At 45.7% G+C, this 23,470-nt stretch overlaps 1 protein-coding gene across 2 annotated transcripts; it reads right to left on the bottom strand.

The window, feature by feature from the left end:
• Positions 1–17,133: 17,133 nt before the first annotated feature.
• On the bottom strand, positions 17,134–23,352 carry c20h2orf42 (chromosome 20 C2orf42 homolog). Of its 2 annotated transcripts, XM_070988393.1 has the most exons (9): positions 23,258–23,352; positions 21,838–22,953; positions 21,225–21,344; positions 20,968–21,069; positions 20,436–20,540; positions 19,380–19,487; positions 18,939–19,039; positions 17,945–18,107; positions 17,134–17,861 (listed from the first exon to the last, which is right to left on the bottom strand). In XM_070988393.1, exons 2-9 carry the CDS (start codon positions 22,916–22,918, stop codon positions 17,623–17,625), a joined length of 2,019 nt encoding a protein of 672 aa, XP_070844494.1. In that variant the 5' UTR covers positions 22,919–22,953; positions 23,258–23,352; the 3' UTR covers positions 17,134–17,622. The 2 variants fall into 2 exon arrangements, with proteins under 2 accessions (XP_070844494.1, XP_070844495.1); XM_070988394.1 differs by lacking the exon at positions 20,968–21,069.
• Positions 23,353–23,470: the final 118 nt, after the last annotated feature.

Here is a 23,470-nt window from a genome sequence, read left to right as displayed (position 1 = left end):
TATCAACATGCCGTTCTAGTCGTGCTCCATGTGTCGGGTGCAGCTGCATTACAGAAAAGGCCTGACAAGATCAGTTTTCTCACGTAAACCTGGGCTGCAGAGAGCCAGACGTGAAAGAAATACAGTGTAAAGCAGGAGGAGGAGGAGGCGGCGGGAGATATGGAGGGAGCCAGGAGCAGGGGGTGAGGGAGGGGCAGAGGGGAAGGGCTCATATTGATCATCTGCCAGGTGTGATGGATAGCGCAATAAGTGGCAGCGGCCAGCGGAGGAGAGGAGAGAGTGATTTCTGCTTTTCAAAGTCCTGATGAATGAAAGCGTCTGAGGGAGGCCGGTGTCCAGAGCCCAGCGCATGATGGACTGCTGTGTCAGAAGGAGAGAAATTGAAGGAGAAAAGAGAGGCGAGGGGAACAGAGGGAAGACAAGAGCTTTTTACAGAGAGCAGACTGGGAGGAAGAGGGGGAACCGAGGGTTGGGGGGGGGGATAAAGGACATCAAGGAAAATGTAAGGAGGAAGGTTAGTGAGATGGGAGGGGGTTGAGATTTTGGGAAGAGGGTCAATAAAGTGCAAAGGGAAAGGAGCCAACTGAGAGACAGAGCTAGAGAGGGAGAGAGATGAGGGCAGGAGGCGACAGCTGAGTGAGTTCATCTTTATTAATGGCCAAAGAGCAGAGAGGGAGTTATTAAAAAGGGGAAAGATGAATGAAAGAATGAGTGTGAACGAGGGAAGGGGTGACGAAGGGAGATGTGATATATGCCCCCTCCCGGCTTTCTGAAATCCAATAATAACACTGAGGAATGGGCCAGCTGGTGGGCTGAGGGGAGGAGGGGGAGGAAAGGAGGGAAGACGCATTTATAGGAGGCAGACGGTGAAGACCAGACGGGGGCAGCAGTGAGTCTCACACACCGACGCAAGTTTCAGCTTTTTAAACCCTGCTAATATGCTAATAGTACAGTAAAAGCCAAATTCTAACCCATCAGGAGGACATGTATTATAGCCAATCCACAGCTGTGACGAACCATAAATGATCGGCTAAGATGTTGGCACCATTTTACTATTTTTTACTATTTTATTCCCCCTGCAGCCATGCTAGCAGCTCTGTACTCTAGCACAGTGGTGATTTAAGCTAAATGCTAAGCATGCTAACATGCTCACAAGGATAACGCTACCATGCTGACGATTAGCGGGTTTACCATGTTCCTCTTCCTATTTTATCAGTTTAGCATGTTAGCATGCTGAAATTAGCTAATTTGCACCAAATATAAAGTACAACTAAGGATGGTGAGAACGTCATATTTGCAGGTCTAAAACCAAAGTGCCGAGCAAATTTTGGCCTGATGATGGCACCAGATGAAGTGATGAGGGATCATCAAAGTTTTCACAATCCATCCCGAGAGGAACATGAACATCTGCAACAAATTTCATTGCAATCCATGTCAAGACAGTTCACTCAAAACTCATTTAACGTTGATATGGCTAACAGGTTAGCTGAGGACTTGCACATCCAGCAGATACAGAGATCACTCATTTGGAGTTGTGTGTCTGTACACATGATGGATCTGACTCTGATATTCACTCTCCTTTTAGCTCTGCGTTGGTCTTCACCAACTTCTGGGGGAAATTTCAACAATGACTTGCACCATAAAGTAGACAAAATTTCAGCACCTTTGGAGCTGAAACAACATTAAAATTGAAGAACAGGCCTGGCAAGACTAACACTGATTCCTTTGGCATCCAGAAATGTGTTGTTGAAAACCAAGGAGATTGTCATCTTGGAGGACCCCTCAAAGGAAGGATGCTGCCTCCATCACTGCCCCTAATGGAATAAACGTACAGCCCAGAAACTGAACTCGGAGTGAGGATCCAGCCTTTGGAGAGTCTGCCTGTAACTAAAACTTAAGAGAGCAGCGAAGGCGGCAATAACTAAATTCCTGCATCAAGCTCCACTTGAAAAATGGCCTCACTCTTACAGAAGAACCAGCGAAAGATAACAGCTTGTCCTGCTGTTGCCAAGTACTGACAGACAGTCCTGAATCACCTCCAATCAGATGTGACCCATACTGGCAACAAAAGAGCGCTTAGTTTCGGCAAAAAAATAAAATAGAGATGGAGCAGTACATCACCAAAAGATGTCTCCTCAGTGAGAGATGGCAGCCGCTCAGATTTAAAGAACTATGGAGAGGATAAAACCTTAACTCTGAAGCCGTTTCCTGAACTTGTCCTCATAGCCGGCCTGCACTTTGAGGCCTTGAGCCAGTGCACACCACTGAAAAATATACCCAGCCCTCTTCTGTGTAGCCTCACTAGAATTAACCAGAAACGAGGACAAAACTCAGACAATTAAACACAAAGACCAACGCTGAATAAAAACAGCGGTGATGTATGGACAACATGAACTCCACAGCAGCTGCAGCCACAAACACAGAAGGCAAAGGGAGTTTTCACAGACTCGAAGCACAAACATTTAGAGCTGAATGAAGCGCTGGAGGCACAACTGTGACAGATATTGTGAGAAACAGCATAAAGTCCTCACACACCTCAGTGAAGGAAGAAGCTCCTCAGCAATATAGCTAACGTAGAGGCCACCGCTGAAGGATCCACCATGAGCATTTTAGCATTTAGCATTAAGCTAGCTCTGCTGGTGTTTTTAGCTTCCAGCCAGCTGCACTTCCACAGCAAATATCACCACCGTACATGTCGCAGCATGAATTAGCCATATTAGCCTCGACCTCACTGCCCAGCGGACCACTAACTTTACAGCTTTGTAACAGTCTTTGCATGGTCTGAGCAAGCTAGCTGCTGCATGCTAACAGTGTTGCCAAGCTAATGAATTCCTGCTCAACAAGCACTGCTGTATAAACACACAAAAAAACAACACGAAACAGATCCCAACACAGAACTGGTTATTTAGCTGGTTTTAAATGAGGCTCAACTTCTCATGAATATCCATCAATATGACAGAATTAGTCCAACATCACTTTTACCCTGCTAGAAAAACCAGCATAGACCAGCATTATTTCCATGCTGGTCCATGCTGGTCTATGCTGGTTTATGGTGGATTGATGCTGGTTTAGCTGGTGCGTCAACATAGCTATGTTGGTACACCAGGATGGTGTTGCTAATAACGCTGGTGGACCAGCATGTTGTTGCTAGTGATGCTGGTGAACCACCATAACCAGCACGGGATGCTGGTGACCAGCATAACCAGCACGGGATGCTGGTGACCAGCATAAACGGCACCTGATGCTGGACCAGCATAACCAGCACGGGATGCTGGTGACCAGCATAAACAGTACGGGATGCTGGTGACCAGCATAAACAGTACGGGATGCTGGTGACCAGCATAACCAGCTTGGAATGCTGGTCACCAGCATCAAAACACAACATATGCTGGTTTTGCTGGTGGCTAGCTTTGCTGGTCTATGCTGCTTTTTCTAGCAGGGTAGTCTGTGGGAGTAGCCACATTAGCCGTGCAACATGCTAGCACAAAGGCAAATAAACTAACCAGCAAAATAAACAGTAAAACAATATAAAACATGGTCAAACTTACCGCATCCAAGTTTGAAATCAAGCTCTGGACAGCCAGAATCGATCCATCCTTGACTTGACTTTGTACCGTTAGCGGGCCTCGTTGACAAAACAGGCCAATGGAGTAACGTTCAAGTCCTTGTGGGGCATTTCCATCACATTGATCCTTGGTGTCTATTCTCAGAAAGTTGCAGAAGATGAAGACTTTTGTGTTGATTCTTGTGTTATGTAGTGATGTGGACGAGTAACGTAAGGCTATAGAGGAGAAAAACTCCCCTTGGTGTGGATGTAGAGCTTTGCAACTTTGCAGATGTTTTACATGCATAAAAAAGCTATATAAGACACTAAAGAGAAACCCAAAAAGTATTATATGGCCTCTTTAAAGTGCATCGTCTACCTGATATCCTGCACACACTGCTGCCTTAACTGTTATTTCACTTTGCAAATCATTTCATTTTTATGGGAAACATGTCACCCGCTGGAGTTTACTCATGGTAGTTCAATGCTAGGATTAAAGTTACGCTTCTTCCTCTGCATTGCCGTATGGTTAATGGAGGCTAATATCAGTGCAAGTGTGAGTCTCAAAAGAAGTCCTTGGGTTCCAAAGATCTGACAACCGTTGATGTATTTGGTAGCTGGAAATATCTTGAAAATGAGCTCAAAATATCTCAATGAGACATCACTTTAGCGAAGACAAATACACCAATAAATATGAAAATGGCTCCAGGCAAAACAAATTATATCACCAATCATCCTCTTTTTTTAAAAGAGCATTTTAAATAGTGTCTTCGGATAAATGTTCCCCTCAAGCCTCACTCCTCTGCAGTGAGAGAATTTGGCATCCTGCTCTGGCGGTCTTTATGTATCTGTATCCACAGGACATCATCCATTATAGCTGTGATTTCTAGCCTTTGATTCCCTCATATGTCTCATAAATCACTGTTTGGAACTCAATCTGAGCTGGAATGTGACCAAAGCATAAATACAACAAGCTGCATCTGCCCAGCACAGTTTTAAAAGCCGTCAACATTGACAAAGCCTCAGTTACTTTGAGTCCCCAGTAGCCCAACTTTCCATGGAGACCACTGCAGCGCTGCACAGCTGAGGGCGTATGATGAGTTTCACATTGCACTCCTGCTATCTTGGAGCACTGTCAGCATGGCCTGACACTTTTCCACAGCCAAATGTGAACAGACCAGCTGTGTGTCTGCTTTGTCTTCGCAGTGACGCCATTGTTCTCCATGTTGACTCCATCTTTGCACAGCTGCAGAGTGCAAACAGAATCCGTCAAAGAGGCGCAGGCAACAAGTGTGACTGCAGCGTCCTCAGCAGAGCAGCACAGTCCATCTTTTGGCAGCCTTGCACATTGTGCAGTCCAGTTAAATCTGATTTAATCGATATGTCATATTACCAAAGGATCAAAGAGTGAAAGGTTGCTTGTAGTGACGAACCAGCAGAGAATTATCACCTCATTCTGAAGCTACAGCGCAGTTCAGCTTTTGATCTTTTGACCAGCAACTGAACTGTTTGGTTTATTCTCACAGATCTCTTCAGCCTCACTTTGGCCAAAGCAAGAGTCAGTGGAGACCAAAACAGAGCTAATATTGGACATTGATCAGGTGGCCAGAGACACAACTCTGAATGAATGCAGCATTTTCTTTTCGTTTTCTTTCCTTTCCTTTCGTTTTACTCAACAAAATGAACTATGTGTACACTTGAGCTCTGAACAGCTGACTTTAAAATCTTCATTGTTTACATCCATGTTTGCAGCCATAAGTCTTCTTCTTCATGTCTTTTTCTGGCACATTGCCGCAACAGATGCATGAGCGCCACCTGTAGATCAGTGGAGTCATGTGAAACCATTGGCAGGAATGTGTAGAGCGTGACCTGCATAGAGCACCTTTAAGAGGTAATAATATATCAGCTAATTCATGCCTGTTTAAATGAAGTCTGGTTCAGCAGAAATATTATTGGATTTGCATTTCTACTATACTTTATGAAGAACTGTTCCCATAATCATTTAGCTACACAAAAGACTATCCTCATTAAACACAGTATCTCTGCATTTATGGCTTCAGGAATCAACATCCGAAGCCACATGCACAACCAACCACGTGTGCGCATGTTCAGAGCCGTACTATGATGAAGTGTCGTGTTGGGGATGCTGGGGCTCATGCATCACCTCTTGTGGGACATGTAAGGTGACTCCTGACTCCACGTATATCTCTTAATAGAGTCACTCACAGCTCCTCCCTCCCTGTTTTATTTCTCTCCAGCACACAGAGGGGTACACAGCTCATTTATCTGGCCTTCTTAAGACGGATTAGCTGCTCAGGCTCCACAGCAACTACGCATCTACCATCATTACCTGAGCAAGTTTTACTGCCGTCACAAATTTACTGACCCAGCAGTCCCACTCCAGACTATCCAAGACTATTACCCACAGCCAGTGGAGGAAGTACATGTACGCGAGTACTCTAATCAGGTACAAATTTGAGGTACTTGCACTTGATTTGAGAATTAATCCTCTCATGCCACTCTATACTTCTACCCAAATATTGTACTTTATGCCAGTCCACAACAATTATTTGACAGCTGTAGCTGCTAGTTACTTTACAAATCAAGATTTTAAACACAAAACATCAATTAATCAACATTTTACACACAAAACATATAAATCAATCAATCAGTACACTGACAAGAACATTTTTGGCCACTGTTATGATCATTTTTTGTTGTTTTCATGCAAAATTGTCAAATATCTTCATAGTTCCAGCACCTGAAGTGATGTGATGTGAAGATTTGCTGCCTTTTATTGTAATTAATTTCATCTTAATTACGCTGTAAAATAAACAGTGAATTAAGTGGAAACTTCAACTTAATGTAAATATATTATTGTATTATATGTATTATTGTAACATTTGTTTTCACTTTTAAACACAAGTTTTTCTGACATGAACTTTTTCCTCTCAGATATTCTGCTTAGATAAGAGTAACAATACCACAGTGTACAAATACTCTGTTACAAGTAAAAGCCCTGCATTCAAAATTTTACATACGTGCAAAAGATTTTGCATCAACATATACTTAAATTACTTGTGCATGAAGTAAAACTACTCATGATTGCTCATTTCAAAATATTATATTGCTGTATTATAATTGGTAGCTTACTGCATTTATTAAAGGTTGAGCTAATTTAATTATTTTATACAGTTTGTAGCTTACTATCGTTTGTTGATAATATTCAATATTAATAATAATTAGTAACTAAATGTATCAAAGTAATTCAGTGGAGCTAAAAGTACAATACTTCCTCCTGAAATATAGTGGAATACAAGTATAAAGTAGCATAACATGGAAATACTCAAGTGAAGTACCTCACAATGAGCACAGGACTTGAGTATTTACTTACTTCACGCCGCTGCCACTATAAAGCTACTGCTTGTATCACTGCCTCCACAGAGAAGGGGTCAGAGGAGGCTGTCAGTGGGACAAGTGCACAGAGAAAAGTGTTTGTACATGCAGACGAGCCGAGAGAAAAGATGGAAATAGTCATCTGAACGAGGGATGAGACGGAGGAGGAGCTGCAGCCAGACAAGCTCATTAAAGAGAGGGCAGCGGCGTGACAAATGATGCATGGAGCTGGCGGCATTGATCTCCTCGCGGGGGGGGGGGGGTGTCTGGGCAGGGAGATGCATGGCAAAGTGTGTGTGTGTGTGTGTGTGTGTGTGTGTGTGTGTGTGTGTGTGTGTGTGTGTGTGTGTGTGTGTGTGTGCAGACAGAAATACTCAGGTGCCACTGCCCTAATGGAGAGGCCAGAGCCGCCAGCCTGTTGACAGATGACTTGTCAGAGGAGGGGAGGAGAAAAAGAGGAGAGGTAGTGATTAGATAGTTGCGCTAATGCTTGACCTCCGCTACCCCAGTGCCTGTCCTTCATCTCGACTGAAGGAGGGAGAGGAAAGAATGAAGGAGGGAGAGGACAGAGGGTAATGCTGAGAGGAAGCTTTTTTTTTTTTGTGGGGTGCAACTGGTTTGGCACTACATCAGCTCATTGTTAGGCTCTAATAAATTGAGTTTTCAGGGATTTGCTTAAGTGACGGCATACACAGATTAAATATTGTCCTACATCATACTCACTTTTATGTTATTTACGCTATGGAGGACATGGACAAACAAAGTATGTTCTTGTGTAATCTGACCATAACCAGGCTTAAACTGATCTAAAAGCATCAGTAAACAAGTTATTAACCAGTTATAAAGCCATAAATTACAAATTGTAAGCCATTCATGCGCACCTTATCACAAAGTGGTACCATCATTTCTGTGTGACTGGATGCACACATTATTATACTCTGAACACACAGCATTTAGCAAACTAATGTATTTACTCGTACTTGCCGTAAGTGTTCAATATCAGATGAAAAGCAAACAAATGTCACCTTTGTAAGCTTCGAGCTGGCATCATGTGAGATATGTTGGTTAAACCCTGTAGTAAATTCTGACGCCACACTCTGCCGAGTTAACGTATCTGGGTTGCATTATATTGTGAGGTATACCTAAAACTACAGCCTAAAAAACGTGTGAAGAGATGTACCAGGCACAGTGCCACTGTGGTTGGCGAAGAGGAGTGGAGCAGGCTCGCTGCTGGCAGCAGGAAGAGGGCAGCTGCTGCAAGTCACATCCAATTTCTGTAGAATATCTAAAAAATGTGGTTACATGAAGTACTATAGCAACAGTGGAGCTTAGCATACTTTAACACCCCCCATTAGCATTCACGAGCAGCAGAAAAACATGTAGTACAAAGATTAGAAAACAGAGATATCATCATAAAAAGGCTGAACGAGCAGGAATCGAGTAAGTGGACATTGAGTAAAGAAAGTTTTGAACTTTTACGAGCAGCCTGTGAAGAATTTGTACATATTAGATTAACTTTATTCAACGCACTCTTTTAACCAAAGTGCCTTTCAACAAGTGCATTCAAGCATGTGGGTACAAGCCAAAAGTGCTTGAATCAAGCTAGTACATCAAATTCAATGTGCTGAAGTTTTAGTCTTTACATAACAGTATTTTAAGCTCTGTGATTGGATGTTCCTTGTCAAAATGCATCTTGGGAGTGTCTAAACGTGGCACGGTGGGCGGGGGAAACACTGTCACCTCACAGCTAGAAGGTCCCGGGTTCGATTCCCGCTTTGGGCACCGGGGGCGTGTCCTCCACCATGCCTTCGGTGCCTGCTGCTCAAGGAAAGGGGCCTTTCTGTGTGGAGTTTGCATGTTCACCTCCACAAACATGCAAGAAGATCACCACCTGACCAATGGTGACAAAGGAAACTGGGTCCCCGGGTGCCGGTCGGGTGGCAGCCCACCGCTCCTGGTCTGCCGCGGAGGAAGGACAACCAGGATGGGTCAAATGCGGAGGACAAATTTCACCCATTGCATGGCGTGTCGTGTATGTTGTGACACATAAAGGGGATTGTCGCTCTGATTCTTTACGCACACACGCTGATACGTACCTTCAGCCTTTTTATCAAAGAACCAGATGTTTTCTGACGCAGTTCTTAATCTTGTTTACTTTCACGTCCATCCAAGTCTGAGCCAAGTAACATCGTCTGTGGGAAAAATTAATTGAACCCTCGTCTTCCACAATCCCACATAAGCAGTCACAGCAGACAATTTCTCCTTGAAAGTAAATAAACAAAAGTCGAGGAGAGAACTCTGTGGATCAGTTTGGAAATGTGTCATCAAAATTTGCAGCTTACACTTTTGCCATACAAGATGATTCCCGGTATAAAACAAAGAAGTTTAAATACACCAAGCTTGAACAACACTAAATTGCTCCCTGACGAATACTTTGTAGTAGAAGCCTGCAGTAAGTCTTTTTTAAAGCTTGTCAACAATCAACGAATGCACCAAAGAAGCTCTAATTTACTTAAATCTGCTGACAGCATGCCATGTAGTAAACATGACTGTTTGTCAATTTTATTATAGGCTGTCCAGAGAGAGTGTTTTATGTATCTGTGTGTGTACGTGCAAAGATGCAAATCCTGTGTGTATTATCGGGAGACGGGCCAAGTCAACTGCAAGGACAAAGTACAAAGACAACAGTTTGCAGCCGTGAATGGAGGGAGGGAGAAGAGAGGAAGAAGAAAATAAATGAGTGGGTTTGTTGCGATTCAGGCAGCCACACCGGGACTATCATTACCATACATCAGGACAATGAATGAGGCTTTCAGCAAGCGGTAATAAGAATTTGATAAATCATGAGCACAGAATTAACTAGACGTCAAAACAATGAGAGCACCCTGATAGATGGAGAGAGGATGATGGCATAGATTAGTCAGAGCAGAGCATGGGGAAGGAGAGAGGGAGGGGGAGGGGGAGGAGGAGACGGGAGGGAAATAAAGATCCACACAAGGTCAGGAGAGGTCTGAGAGAGGGTAAGGAAGGGTCGGCCGCAGAGAAACTGTACTGAAAGCTAATGGTAGAAGAGACGGAGAGTGGAGGCAGAGAAAAGGCTGATTGAGGAGGTGATGGAGTGGAAAATGGGTCACTGAGTAAGGAGTGATCCGGCCGACACAGCGCAAGGAAAACTGAGCAGGTTGGCCTGTGGAGACGTGACTGGATGATACAGCACCACCTGTGTGCATCTGCACGATCCCTCCAGAGATTACGCGTCACAGCCTTCAGATCGCCGCGCCGTGGCTGCAGATGGTCTGAACAAGCGCTGGCCCGTGTGTCCTAAAACAGGATTCACAGCTGCTAGCGGCTATGTGAGGCTTTACTGAGGCTCAGCAGCGCTTTGAGCTAAATGCTAACATGCGCACAATGACAATGCTAACATGCTGTAGATGTAATGTTTGCATGTTAACCATGTTAGCTTGTGAGCATGCTAGCATTTGCTGTTAGAATTAGCTGAGGGTGATGGGAATGTCGTTAGATTTGAAGATATTTGGTTAAATTAGTAAGAAATAATAAAAAAGAAATTCTGAAAGTAGGAATCAAAATAGATAAATCTGTAGAGATATCGGCGTTTTCATTCCTCTTCCTTGTCAGGCCTACATTACCCACAATGCAACGCAACCACGAACAGTTCAGCCGGAGACTCAGGCGTGTTTTGCTAGTAGCAGCTAATGTTGTCTCGAGCTGCTAACCTATAGCAGAGATGAGAACGAGCCACAGATTCATTTTCATCCTGACTCAAGTGACATCACTTGAGGCAATCAATCAGACTTCACACAGCTCCCCACAGAGCCAGAGCTGTATGCAACATCCCAACACATGCGAGCTTCCCGGTGGTCATAGGGAATCTGCATTTCAGTCTGAAGTGACCATCTCCTGAGCACGCCGCTAACATCAGAAAAACAACACTGCAAGCAATTCTGCGAGAACGTCGACCCAAATTTTCCGACTGATTTGACTTTGATTGACAAGTTTTTCATTAACATTCCACTTCATTGTCTGTCTTAGTCATACCTCATCTCCCTTCAGCCGTCCTGCCTCGGCTGCTCCTCTGCTGGCGGGGTGAGGGATGTGACAGGAGGATGTTTATTTAATGAGAGCAGTCTGGAGGGGGTAATGAAATCTACCCTAACACCATTAACAACCAGGCTTATCAGCTCCCAGGACACACGTCAGCACGCTGCAGCCTTTTGTTCTCCGGCTCCAGGCTGACACTGACCTAAAGGACAGATTAAGGATTCCCCGAACGGCATTGACACCTTATTGAGAAATTAAAAACTGGCCGCCAATCTCTGTGTTGAAGTAACTCTATCATTTTTCACTCAGCTCATTATAAAATGATATGGAAGGCATTAAGGACACCGTGTAAGTGGACAGGTGTCTGACAGGTACATGTAAGGTATCTGCTGAGCGAGTGTGGGAGGTGGTTGCTTTGTTACCTGACCACACAGACACAATCAATCTCTCCTCCATGTCACGGTAATTGATGCTGATGGATGGACTTGGACTGCACAGGACAAGGCCTGCATATCAACATACAGGAAGCCTGGGCACGTATGGCAACATGTAGAGGGACAATCGGCGTATAGTGATGTCAAGACCTCTTTTTCCTCTGTTTCGGATCCATGTTTCTGCCGATAAGTGCCATTCCGGTGTCGCCGTTCCGCCCTTGAATCGTACAATATTCTGTGAAAGGCTCATTTGCTGAGCATTACATTAGAGCGAAGCCGCTGATAGCCACACAAAAGCCATGTAAATGAGCTGTGAGAGAGGCCCATCAGTCATCATGCCAGATGCGCTCTCCCATTATTATTTATGGCCATAATTGGCCCGTGTTTCCTCAGGCAATGACTCCACACTGATGGATCTGATGATGACTCTGCTCAGCCCAACAATCAGGAAGCAGTCAGGGAGGAGAGAGAGGAGAGAAAGTTTGCATGTGCAGAGGGGAGGCATGTACGAGGACAGCAGGGGGGCTGCGTTCACACGATGAAAAATGGTCTCTAAGGCAGGCAAGAGGAAGTGTTATGTACCGGCTGAGCTGCATAAAATGGGATCCAAACACTGATGGACCCTGATTTTAGAGCTGGAAATTCTGAATTACTTTGCTGATTTGAATAGTTTTTCAGCTCAGTTGAAAGACTTGCAGTCACTAGGCAAGTTTCAAGTTTCCTGCTAACTTGAAGGAATCTGCTAAAGAAAATGTTCAATCAATCACGACAGATTAAAGATTAGAGATTGTGGTTTTGGGTTAGATAAAAAAAAAAAAAAGCTGACTTTTCAGTTTCAACTCAAACTGAGATACGCACAGAAACAGGTGGATGGAGACTAACTGATGATGGATTTCGTGCACTTTTCTAAGTTAAGCGATCGCTTCGCTGTTCAAATGAACTTCAGGACGTACATCAGTAAGTAAACACATCGCATCTTCATCTCAGCAGTGCGTTCGCTCGCCCGCAGAAACCCTGTTAATAAGGTTGTGGTGTCATGACGTTTCTTACGGTCTTACATGAAGCTTTTAATCAGCACGTGATCGAGGCTGTGCTGAAAGCGGCTGATTCGGTCACTGACTTTGGCGAATCAAAGTCCGGTGTTAAAGATTCCTTCTCCTGCGTACTGAACACTTCTGCTCAGCTGAGGGTCTGATGCACAACGGAAGGCCAAATCGACTCACTCCACAAATTCATCCATCATTCAGGGCTGATTTAACCTTCCTAATATGAGTCAATACGGGTTGTTGTGCAGTCAGTGGCAATCAGGAGAAACAGTTGGGGAATTGAGATATGGATCGTCGGGGGATTGACGCAGGATTTGGTTGACTGACTGGAGGATTGACAGGCAGGGCTCAGAGGTTGTTGGGTAAGTGGTCTATTGGCTCCTTGTCTCAGACGTGAGGCCGACCTCCTCTCCTGATCACTTTCTCTGTCTGGTCCTGCCTCGGGCCAGTGATGAGTTAATGACTTTCTGTTTAGGAAGGCTGAGCGGAGTTTGTTTCAAGGCTGCAGAAATGCTGCATGTCACGGTTTGTCGCCAGCCATCACAAATGCGTTGACAAGTGCTGTCAGCGTGTCTCTTTCTCTTCCTGTTGGCAGGTAGACGACTTGTTGGCAGGTCGATTTCCCCCTCGTCTTACTCTGAAGGGCACCACGTTGGGTTCGTGCGTGAGCTGCTGAGTGCAGGTGCACTGAGTGTGCATATCTAAAATTCCAGATAATGTGTTTTGCCTTGTTCATTTGGCTCAGAAAACGCTGATCTCTGTAACTGATGATTGGTGTTTCCTCGAGGTTTTTCCCCTTTTAATGTTTGAGTTATGCTCGAACACAAAGACACAAAGCACAGCGTCTGCCTATTGCGTGCAGCCCGTAGCGACCTTTCTGACCTCATTATCGCACAGTTGACTCAGCTGATGAGCAACGTTTACAGTAACTCTCTGTCCAAGGACACTGCGACAAAAAAAACACCAAAGTCAGGCTAAAAATGGATTTGTACCTTCTAGGATTTAAGCGCAGCGTCTACATTTATCGTGCAACACCAAAGCAAGACACCATAGCTGTCCAAACAGGACAAAAAAGACATTGTTAAGACGTATGAGTGACCACTGTGCTGACACATTCAGAGGATATTTAGCATCGTGGGAGCAACCTTATTTCAGATCACTGGAAGAGGAACAAAGCTGTTAATTCAGGGTGAGACATCCTGAAGCCATTTTTTTGGTGCTCTTACATGAGGGGAAAATGCTGATCGGAGGCACGTGCACGTGACTTAATTTGTTTATGGAAAACATTGCAGGGTATTGCCGTTTTGCATGAGAATGTGCCTAATTTGTTTCAGGGAGGCGGCTGTGGCGGTGATCCTTACCTTGAAGTACTTTGGGCTTCAACCTGAGTGTTTTTAGCCGCAGAGCCGCTAGCATGGCTGCAGACTCTTACTCTTGTTTACAATCAGTCAGTCTAATATTAAACCTGCTGTAACTGATGTTCTGGCCACTCGAGGCCAACGGGAACAAGCAGTAAACCGAGCACTGACATATCATCGCTCTGTTTGTAAACAGTTGCCTCTTTGCACGTCGGGCGGATATGAACAGCAGACATTAGCATTAGCGTTCATATGGAGTCCTCTAACTCATGAAAACATGTTTGGCTATTTACTTGTGAAATGCTCCAATATTTTCAGGAGCTCGCTGCTAATTTTCTCCGTCTGCAGTTTAGTGCTGAGGGTTTTTATGCTTTTCCTCTGAAGACAGCGGCATCTGTGGATGTGTGTGAGCAGAGAGAACGAACCAAAACACTAAATTTGGGAGTCCATAGCACCAAAACAATGAGCTAAAAATGCCCTAAAGCTCCTCATGCTCATTGTGCAATGCATCCAAAACCATTAAAGGCAACTAATATTCTGACTGATACAACAACAACCTGTCTGTTCACAGAAATACACATTAGCCTTCATCTAGTGTTTATTGTTATGTGCTTTATCCTAAAACCAACATGACAGTGGAGGATGATGAAAGCAGTGGGCAACGTCAGAGTACAGTAGATTAATGAACGCAGGCTAGTTCTGATTAATGTGAGGTGGGAGGAAGTGGGTCGTAACTGAAATAAAACATCTGTGATGGGCGGCTTCCAGATGATGTAAACCTGCTCTCAACCCCAGAATATGCCATTACTAAAAGACAGTAGGAGGTACAGTTAGTTCACAGCCTGTGCGTCGGTAAATGTAATTTATGTGATGTTGGAGGTTATTTTCTGTGCAGATAATGTGGAATGACAGAGCTAGAAGAGAGCTGTCTGCTCAGTGCACGTCTGCTGCCTGGTGCTGACAGACGTGCAGTCATGGCCGGCTGTATTTTGGCTGCTTCCACTCACTCCATCGTATAATAAGAGAGACGGACGGAGTTGACTTGGCCATGAACTTCACATTCCACTTGACATGTGGTTTAGAGGAGCGCTTAAACCTAAATTTTGTCTTTATTTACCAAACTCTTTTTAGACGTGCCTGCGGGGATGGCAATGATCAGCCTGTCTGTCCACCATCAGAGTTCAGAGTGAAATATCTCAGAGAACACTGGATGGATTGCACAGACGTTCACGCTCTGCTCAGGATGAACTCATTAACTTTCATCTGCTGCCATCGTTAGGTCCAAATGTTAACTTGTCCAACACTTAACCTGCAGAACTAAACACACCCTATTCCCCCATTAGCCTCAGCTGTACTTTGTGTTGAGTGCTGTTAGCATGCTAACATGCTAAACAAAGATGGTGAACACTGTAATCATTAGCATGTTAGCATGCTGTTGTTGCTAGCTGCTAGCACAGCATTTGTGGCGAATTAAATTCAACAAGTGGATTCACTTGCATGTGAATTTTTTGCCCTCGGTTCAACTTTGACCTGCAAAATCCAACAGCAAGCCATTTTTGGTGCTGATATTTTAGGGGACAGACTGGAAGAAGCTATCATTAGCTGCACTGCACCATTAACTCTTATCTAATCTCCTCCGTTGGAATAAAAAACTGTTCCAACACGATGGTACTGCCTGAACTTATCGTCCCGTTAGCGACTGAGCTAAGCTAATGAGCTAAGTTTGTTATCTCGCTTGGAGAGCTTTTTATTGAACGAAATGATGTATGACAGTGATCAAAATGCCGTCGGTCAGTGAACGCAGCGGCGAGGGGAAGCCTGTGGAGCTCATGTGACCGTGAAAGCTCCTCTGGCTGCAGCATCAGAAAACCTCTAAACCCAAATATTTTGTCATTTTCTGACATTTTTTTTTTCTTTTTCTACCAACTTTTCTGCTTCCTGAAGAACAGTTTTTCCTCCTTTCCTGCTCACGGCCCCCCTCCCATCTCTGGCCCTTTGCTGTCTCTGTCTGTAACACATCTTTCAGACGGTGGAGGAAGCCTCCCTGTCACAACGCGCTCGCTTTTCCTTCCAGGAGAGGATTGATGCGTCTCCCGTCTCCGTGACTGACAGACTACATAAACAGCTAAATGCGTGGCTTGGAGCTGTCTGGCAGCCGGGCCCCCCCTGCGCAGGCAGAGGCTGTACTCACACTGATGTCCTGGGGGCCTGTGAGGGAGGAACGAGGCCGGGGGCTGGCACTGTTCTCATACGCCTACACCCCTGATGTAGATACACAGTGTGCAAGCTGCTATTCTGAGGAGTGCATGTAATTTGGCGTGATGTTCTCATGGTATTAACTTGTAATCTTAATTAATTCATGAACATTTGGGCACATTTCAGAAGCACGTGTGATGTTTCCAGCGATATGTATCACGGCAAGTGTGTAATTCCTGCTTTGTGATGCCCAGAAGGGAGGAAGGCAGATTCAGCCAAATTATGAAATGCAGTCAAACGCTCAGAATTTTCTTCTGTATCACCTCATTTTCTACACTGATTTTCTCAAAGTGAGGCAGTCTGAAAAGCCCTGTCATAGATTTACCTTCTCTACTTGGAAAGCTTCATGAAAGCAGCCTCTGGTTGGTAAAATAGCAGGCTTACGCCTCCCTCTGCTGGCAGAAAAATGTACCTGCATTAACTCCTGACGGCTGAGGAAGGAACGGAGAAACATTCACCACCAACAGTAACACACATCTCTTCCCGTGGAGCAGTTTTTAAACAGCTGAATTTGACTAATTTCAGACGTTTTTGTTTGAAGTACATCACACGACCTCACGTAAAATTATTATTCTGAATTCAATGTCTTGTGTTTCTAATGATAAACAAGAGTCTACAGAAGCTAACACAGTCACAACGACGATGCTAACACACTGATGTTTGGAGGATATGTTTACCATGTTCATCATCTTACTTTAGCGTGTTTGTGTACTAGTATTTGCTAAGTAGTAGTACACAGAAAATACACCTGAGGCTGATGGGAATTTCTTTGTTTTGCAGGTGTTTGGTCATAAAATAAAGCAGTTGATGAATATTAAATGAAAACTTTAAATGTACTGCAGTTCATCCTGAAGGGAACGTGAACGTCTGCTTCTAATTTCATGGTGATCCGTTGATAGCTGTCACCATGAAACCATGAGTGTCTGTACAAAATGCACAAACCTTTTCCATCCCTTGTGGCGCGCCGCGAGTGAAGACGCATCCAAGACCTTTATTCTACATTAGAGGGTATTTTATCTTTGCCAATAAAGAGACATTTTACCCATTAAATGTGTTTTATTTCCTTGACGCTTACATGGCAAAACAAACAAGGCGGAAATCCGGCTTTGAAAGCTTGGACACAGGTTTTTTTACACCTTTGGGAAAAGTCAGGAAACAGTGAACGTGTCACTTTACCTGCTGTGGAAGTTCTTATTCTGCTTTAAATGCATTACCTTTAATTCTTACTGGCTGTGTGATGTGTCTGGAGTAAAAATGTTTAGGTTATATGATTAAAAAATAGATATTTTTCCAAAAATATATTTTCCTACATTACTACTCTGAATATTTAGCGTTGGGGAAAAGGCTTTCTGATGAGCGTTCCTCTACAGCCTAGATCATCTAAAAATGCAGCTGATCAACATTATACTGTGTAATTTATATGAGATGATTCACACCTCGTATGATTTAAGACGGATATATGTGTGAGCTGCATACTGTCAGTGAGTCATGATTATCGATACCTGACGTGACAAACGACGACGGGGCCGTCACACAACCACCTGAAGGATTTCAACAGCCTTTGTGAGTTTGGGCTGGCCTGAATCCGACTTGGAACGAACTCCTTTCTCCGCCAAACTCGTCTTCTCACAGTGCTCCGGCTGGCCGCTCTGCTGGTGGCCAAATTCAAAGCTGATCCTGAGCTCTCCCATCTGACAGCGAGGGAGAACGTCCGGGATCCACTCGATCACGAAGGGGCCGGCCTCCTTCTGGTCCGCCGAGCCTGGTCCTGCGCAGATACATGGCTGCATGGGTACAGCTGTGCAGACTGACCTCTTGGAGACATCGCGGCTGGAACAAACAGTCACTCACCGACTTTGAGGAAGGTGCGGAGCTCCATCGGCCGTATCGCCTGCGGCCGCTCCGTCCTGAAGCCCTCTGGTAGCTCCGGCTCGGGCGGAGGCTCGGGGCAGCGGAAACGCGAGTAGGAGCCATCAGCGTTCTTCACAAAACTCTGAGAGAGCTCCAGAGGCAGCTGGTGGACAGACGATGAGGAGGAGAGAGAAACTGATTAGCTTTATACAGTACATGTACAGTATAGTATAGCATGCAGTAATTTATATACAAGTCTATATTAATGGTACCAGAGCAAAACAAAAGATACAAATTAGAAATGCTATGTTGATTTCTGCACTATTAATGCATTAAATACAGTTTGATTTCCTCGTTTTGCCTCTTTTCTACAAAGTACACCGTCCTTCGCGGCCTGTGACTGATGCTCAGTTCTAGTTTTAGATCTGGGAATAAAAAACAGACTAAATAACAGTGAGTGTCTACATGTCTGCAGACTTAATGCTGAATGTACACCAGCGTCCTTGACGTCCACTGGGGACATTTCGGTTCCTCGGCAGCCACATTTATAACATGGTTTACAGGCGTTTTGCGACATGTTTCGTGGTTTTAGAGGCATAAAGACAGCAGCTCAGTTAGTCGTGATAACAGATGCTGCATGAAATACGCCAGCCTTCTCTGTCTTCACTCGTTTTAAATGTCAATACAGGAGCCGATCTCACAGCACAGCTGCTGCCCCTCACCTGAATGCGTTCTGTTTATTTGTCAGACGATTGTTACACGATGATTTTATCTGCAGCCCGGCAGCTTGGTAATGACTGCTGGTCAACATGTTGTCTTTATGAGCTGTGATCAAATTTCATACCTGCTGGGTTGTCCGACTACACAGACGGAAAAATATGCAAATGAGAACAACTATATTGTGAATTGGGCTGCATTAAAACACAGTGATGGCGATCACTGAGAGCAGGATGGGACTCCTCCTCCCTTTGAACGAGGGGAAGGGAGCGTTTACCTCTGGAGTGTCGAAGATGCGTTTGACCTGCATGACGTTGGTGATGTGCCAGGTGTACTTGGAGAAGGAGCCGAGATGAAGTCCATCATTTCTCACAAAGGCTGAGGCCGACACATAGAGACAGAGACAAAGAGTCTGTATTGTGAGAGTCTGTGGTGGAAGCAGATCCTTTGAAAACACAGTAAATGTACCAATAAAATGATGTAAGTAAGTACTCCATTACAGATAAAGGTCCTTTATTCAGATGTATCATCACTATAGTTACTCAAGTAGCACAAATTTGTACTTGAGTAAATATACTACTTAGTTTGCACCACTGCGTTTGGCTGAGTCGTCTGAGTGTGTGCAGGACAAACACTTGCAGCTCTAGATTTACTTCAGTGTGACTGGAATTGCATAATTAATGACGTCTAATTCATTTAATAAGTGATGACGTTGTACCTGTTGTGAAGTTAGGAAGCCTCTTCTTCTTGGAGCCCAGCGACAGGCGGTGCTGCAGAGCGTTGAAGAACTCCTGAGGAACGTGGTACACCAGAGGCTGAGGTTTCCCTGATGGAGAAACACCGACAACTTCTTTTACAGAGTGCAGCAAGCAACCATAGCCAGAGCAACCAAAGCCAGAGCAACCATAGCCAGAGCAACCACAGCCTGAGCAACCACAGCCTGAGCAACCAAAGCCTGAGCAATCACAGCCTGAGCAATCACAGTCTAAGCAACCAAAGCCTGAGCAATCAAAGCCAGGGCAACCACAGCCAGAGCAATCAAAGCCAGAGCAACCACAGCCAGAGCGACCATGGCTTGAGCAACCAAAGCCTGAGCAACCACAGCCAGCCTGAGCAACCACAGCCTGAGCAACCACAGCCTGAGCAACCACAGCCAGCCTGAGCAACCACAGCCGGAGCAACCACAGCCAGAGCAACCACAGCCTGAGCAATCACAGCCTGAGCAATCACAGCCTAAGCAACCAAAGCCTGAGCAATCAAAGCCAGAGCAACCACAGCCAGAGCGACCACGGCTTGAGCAACCAAAGCCTGAGCAACCACAGCCAGCCTGAGCAATCAAAGCCAGAGCAACCACAGCCAGAGCAACCACAGCCAGAGCAACCACAGCCAGAGCAACCACAGCCTGAGCAACCAAAGCCTGAGCAACCACAGCCAGTGACTGGTGTCTGTGAAAGGTGCTGTATAAATAAGGTTTGCAATAAAGAAAGCTAAATAAAATCCTGATGAGGTTTGCGTTGTTTGAAACTGGTACCATATTCTCTGATTTTACCTAGCTGCTGTTTCCCCCTGTTCCCAGTCTTTATGCTAAGCTACGCTAACCAGCTGCTGGCTGCAACTTCATATTTAGCTTACAGACATGAGAGCGGTATCAATCCTCCCTCGGGAAGAAAGCTGAACAGTTTCTTTAACTCTGACCAAGAGGCGCAGACTGTGTGTGCGGTGAAGTCGTCTAGCTGAAGCAACACGCAGCGTCGCAAACGAGCTGCAGCTTTACCTTCAGACTGGTAGTGCATTGTCTGGTGGATCCTCTCTGTGACGCCGGCCAGCCACTGGTGGAAGCCCATCATCACTGTGCGCTCATCCACAGCCTGGGTACTCCCTGACACACACACACACACACACACACACACACACACACACACACACACACACACACGCACACACGCGCGCACACACACACAAGTGAAGTGACACAACAAACACTCATCATTATCTGCTTTGTTTCAAGGTGGACCACCCACGAACCACACATTTAGTCTGTAAGCTTTTGCCTGTCAAATGTAACTTAAAAGGCCTGGAAATGTTTGCTAATTAAATGTTAAAATATGCTGTGTGTCCACTGCGGTGCGACCCCGTTATTTTGAACAGTGGATAAGGATTAGCGCTGCAGGATTAGACGGAGGAATGATAAAGACAGAGACAGATGTCTAAGACCACGTAAGGCTCTTTAACAGACAGACTGAGGCAGCAGAAAGATGAAAAGGCAGAGGGGGGGCTCAGTAGGCAGGCAGGGAGGAGGGCAGCACCTGGAGCCTTCAGCCCACTAGCACCAGGGGCTTTCCTCTGACCAGCTTTCCTCAGGCTGGAGGCTGAAACTCCCTCATTCCCCACCCCAGAGGTAGAGGCCACTGAGGGGGGGGCAGGAAATTACACAACAACAGATTGGGAAAGATAAAGATAGAAAGAGAGGGGAGGACAATGGAAGATTGAGACAATCATCCTGCATTAAATGAGTGATAAGTGCTTGTAATGAATCTGTCAGGAAGAATTATGATGAAACCACCAGAGAGAGATTCATCCTGGCGAAGTTTCTTTGTTTTGGGATGAGAGATGAGCGATTCGGCCTGCTGCAGAGGCTTCTCACTGGGACTGACCACTCTGCTGGCAGCGCTCTGCTGCACACCTGAAAGGTAAAACATGGAGAAAGACATGTTAAGCAACAGGTTGCACTGAACCGAACGATACACTAAAGGAATAATTTGACATTTGGGGCAATACGTTTATTTGCCAGGTGAGAGTTAGCTTAGCTTAGCATAAAGACTGGAAACAGGGGGAAACACTTAGCCTGGCTGTATCTAAAGTCTAGAGTGTTTCTGTGGATTGTTTTTCTTTTTCATGTTTGCTCATTCATATTTGGGAGGGTTTATCGCAGGACTGTTGAGTTAGACTGCTCTAGTTTAAGACAAGTGTACCTAATAAAGTGGCAGCTGAGCGTATGTGCCAGCTTTAAGGTTTGTCTGAAAGTGAAAAGACAGGAAGACGGTTTCGTCAGAAAAAAAACCCAGCAGCAACTCTCATCTAACACGAGCCAAGCAAGCGAATAAGCGTATTTCCCAAAATGTCGTCCCGTTCCTTTAGGACCAGTTGAAACTGACGGAGGGGCTCAGTTACGGTACCGCTGGGGGTGTAGCTGATGAAAGCGGCGAACTCTGCAGCCAGTTTCTCATCGCTTGCAAAGGCACACACACAGGCGTAGAAGTGAAGACAGGGTTGTGACGAGCTGGGAGGAGGATGAGAGTTGGCGGATCCTCCCGCTCCATCAACACCAGCTTTGCTTCTCCTGCTGCTCAGCTGGCAGGCACAGTGGAAAACGGCCTGCTGCTGCTCTCTGCGCCTTCTCTCACTCTTTAAAACTTCAGACAGTCCGCCTGCACCGACAGTGAGGTGCAGCAGCCCCAGAGGATGCTGGGAATCTGTGTGGCACTTCACCACCAGGGTGTCTTTTGCGACGCGCTGCACCAGGGGCCCTGGAGACTCTGTGGCCAGCCTCCACAGCTCCTCCCTGGCTTGGATGGAGGCCTGCAACCCCTCCAAGACGGAGCTCTTCAAGGTCAGCGGGGTTGCGCGGCTGTGACCCTCTATGGCTTGCTTGATGTGGATGCAGAGGCTATCGGACGACTGCTTGGACCCGGCAACCCCCGATTCTGACTCGCCCTGGTTTGACCTCTGACCCTGCCTGCAAGACGGCATAAAGCAGCGGCCCAGGTTGATGCGGGTTAGCAGGGTGGCCCCGTCGCCTGTCGCGATGGCAGTATCGGTGGGAACAAGTTCAACAAAGCCCAGCTGCGTAGCTGTGGCTCCTCTTCCTCTATGACACACCGAAAACACCTGCACGCCTCCACCTGAGCCACCGGCCAGGACTCCACCTCTCTCCTCACTGTCTATTATCACTTTCACCACCTCCACTGAACACTTCTTGCTGCTCCTGCCCGCTGAAGCAGCATTTCTGAGGGAGATCCCACAGGCCTTGTTCTTGCAGCTGAGGCCGCGGGTGCCGTTGTAGACGCCGCACTGCGGGCACTTGCGAATGCCTCGCAGGGTGGCCCTGCCCAGGTTGGACAGGAAGGCGGGGGTCGTGGATGCGGCCTTTCTGCCGTCTCTCTGTTTTGCTGCCAGGTTGGTCTGGACAGCTGTGGTCTGAGGGGTGGAGGATGACACCACGCTGGATGAGGAGGACACCGTCACTTCAGCTTCCATGTTCACTCTCTATCATTAAGAGTTGAGCTGGAAACCTTCAAAGAGGGAAAAGGAAGCATAAATGTCTGTGGACATGACAGGAAAAAGTGACCCATTTGACTCTACATTATGAGTAAAAATAAGATAATCAGACTAGCTTGTTTATAAAAATAAAATAGGACAATAAAACTTTATTTAAAATAACACAGCCTTCTCAAGTTTTGCTAACAAGTTGTCAACATTCTTACAGTGAAAACGCTTCAGATGTCTCATTATGTGTTGAGGCACCTCTCTGTAAACGCGCCACCTGATTCTCACGCGAGCTTTCTGAGTGTTTTTTACGGCTAACGTTTAAACTACCTGTGATCCGCTTCTGTTTGGTCAAATTCAGCTCAGCTCTGTCCTCCAAAACCGTCTCGACCGTCGCCATTCCTCCTTACATCCCGACAACCGCATTGCGCCTGTAACGACACTCTCCATTGGCCAGAGGCGGTCACGCGGGTAAAAAGAGGGGGAGGCGGCCTCTCTGGTGTGTTGCATCATGGGAGGTGTAGTTCGTGTAGGTTGGCGGGC

The sequence above is a fragment of the Chaetodon trifascialis genome, chromosome 20 (genome assembly GCF_039877785.1).
Source record: "Chaetodon trifascialis isolate fChaTrf1 chromosome 20, fChaTrf1.hap1, whole genome shotgun sequence".
Lineage (NCBI taxonomy): Eukaryota > Metazoa > Chordata > Actinopteri > Chaetodontiformes > Chaetodontidae > Chaetodon > Chaetodon trifascialis.
The sequence above is the reverse complement of the archived record's forward strand: the minus strand, read 5'-3'. Positions and strand labels throughout refer to the sequence as shown.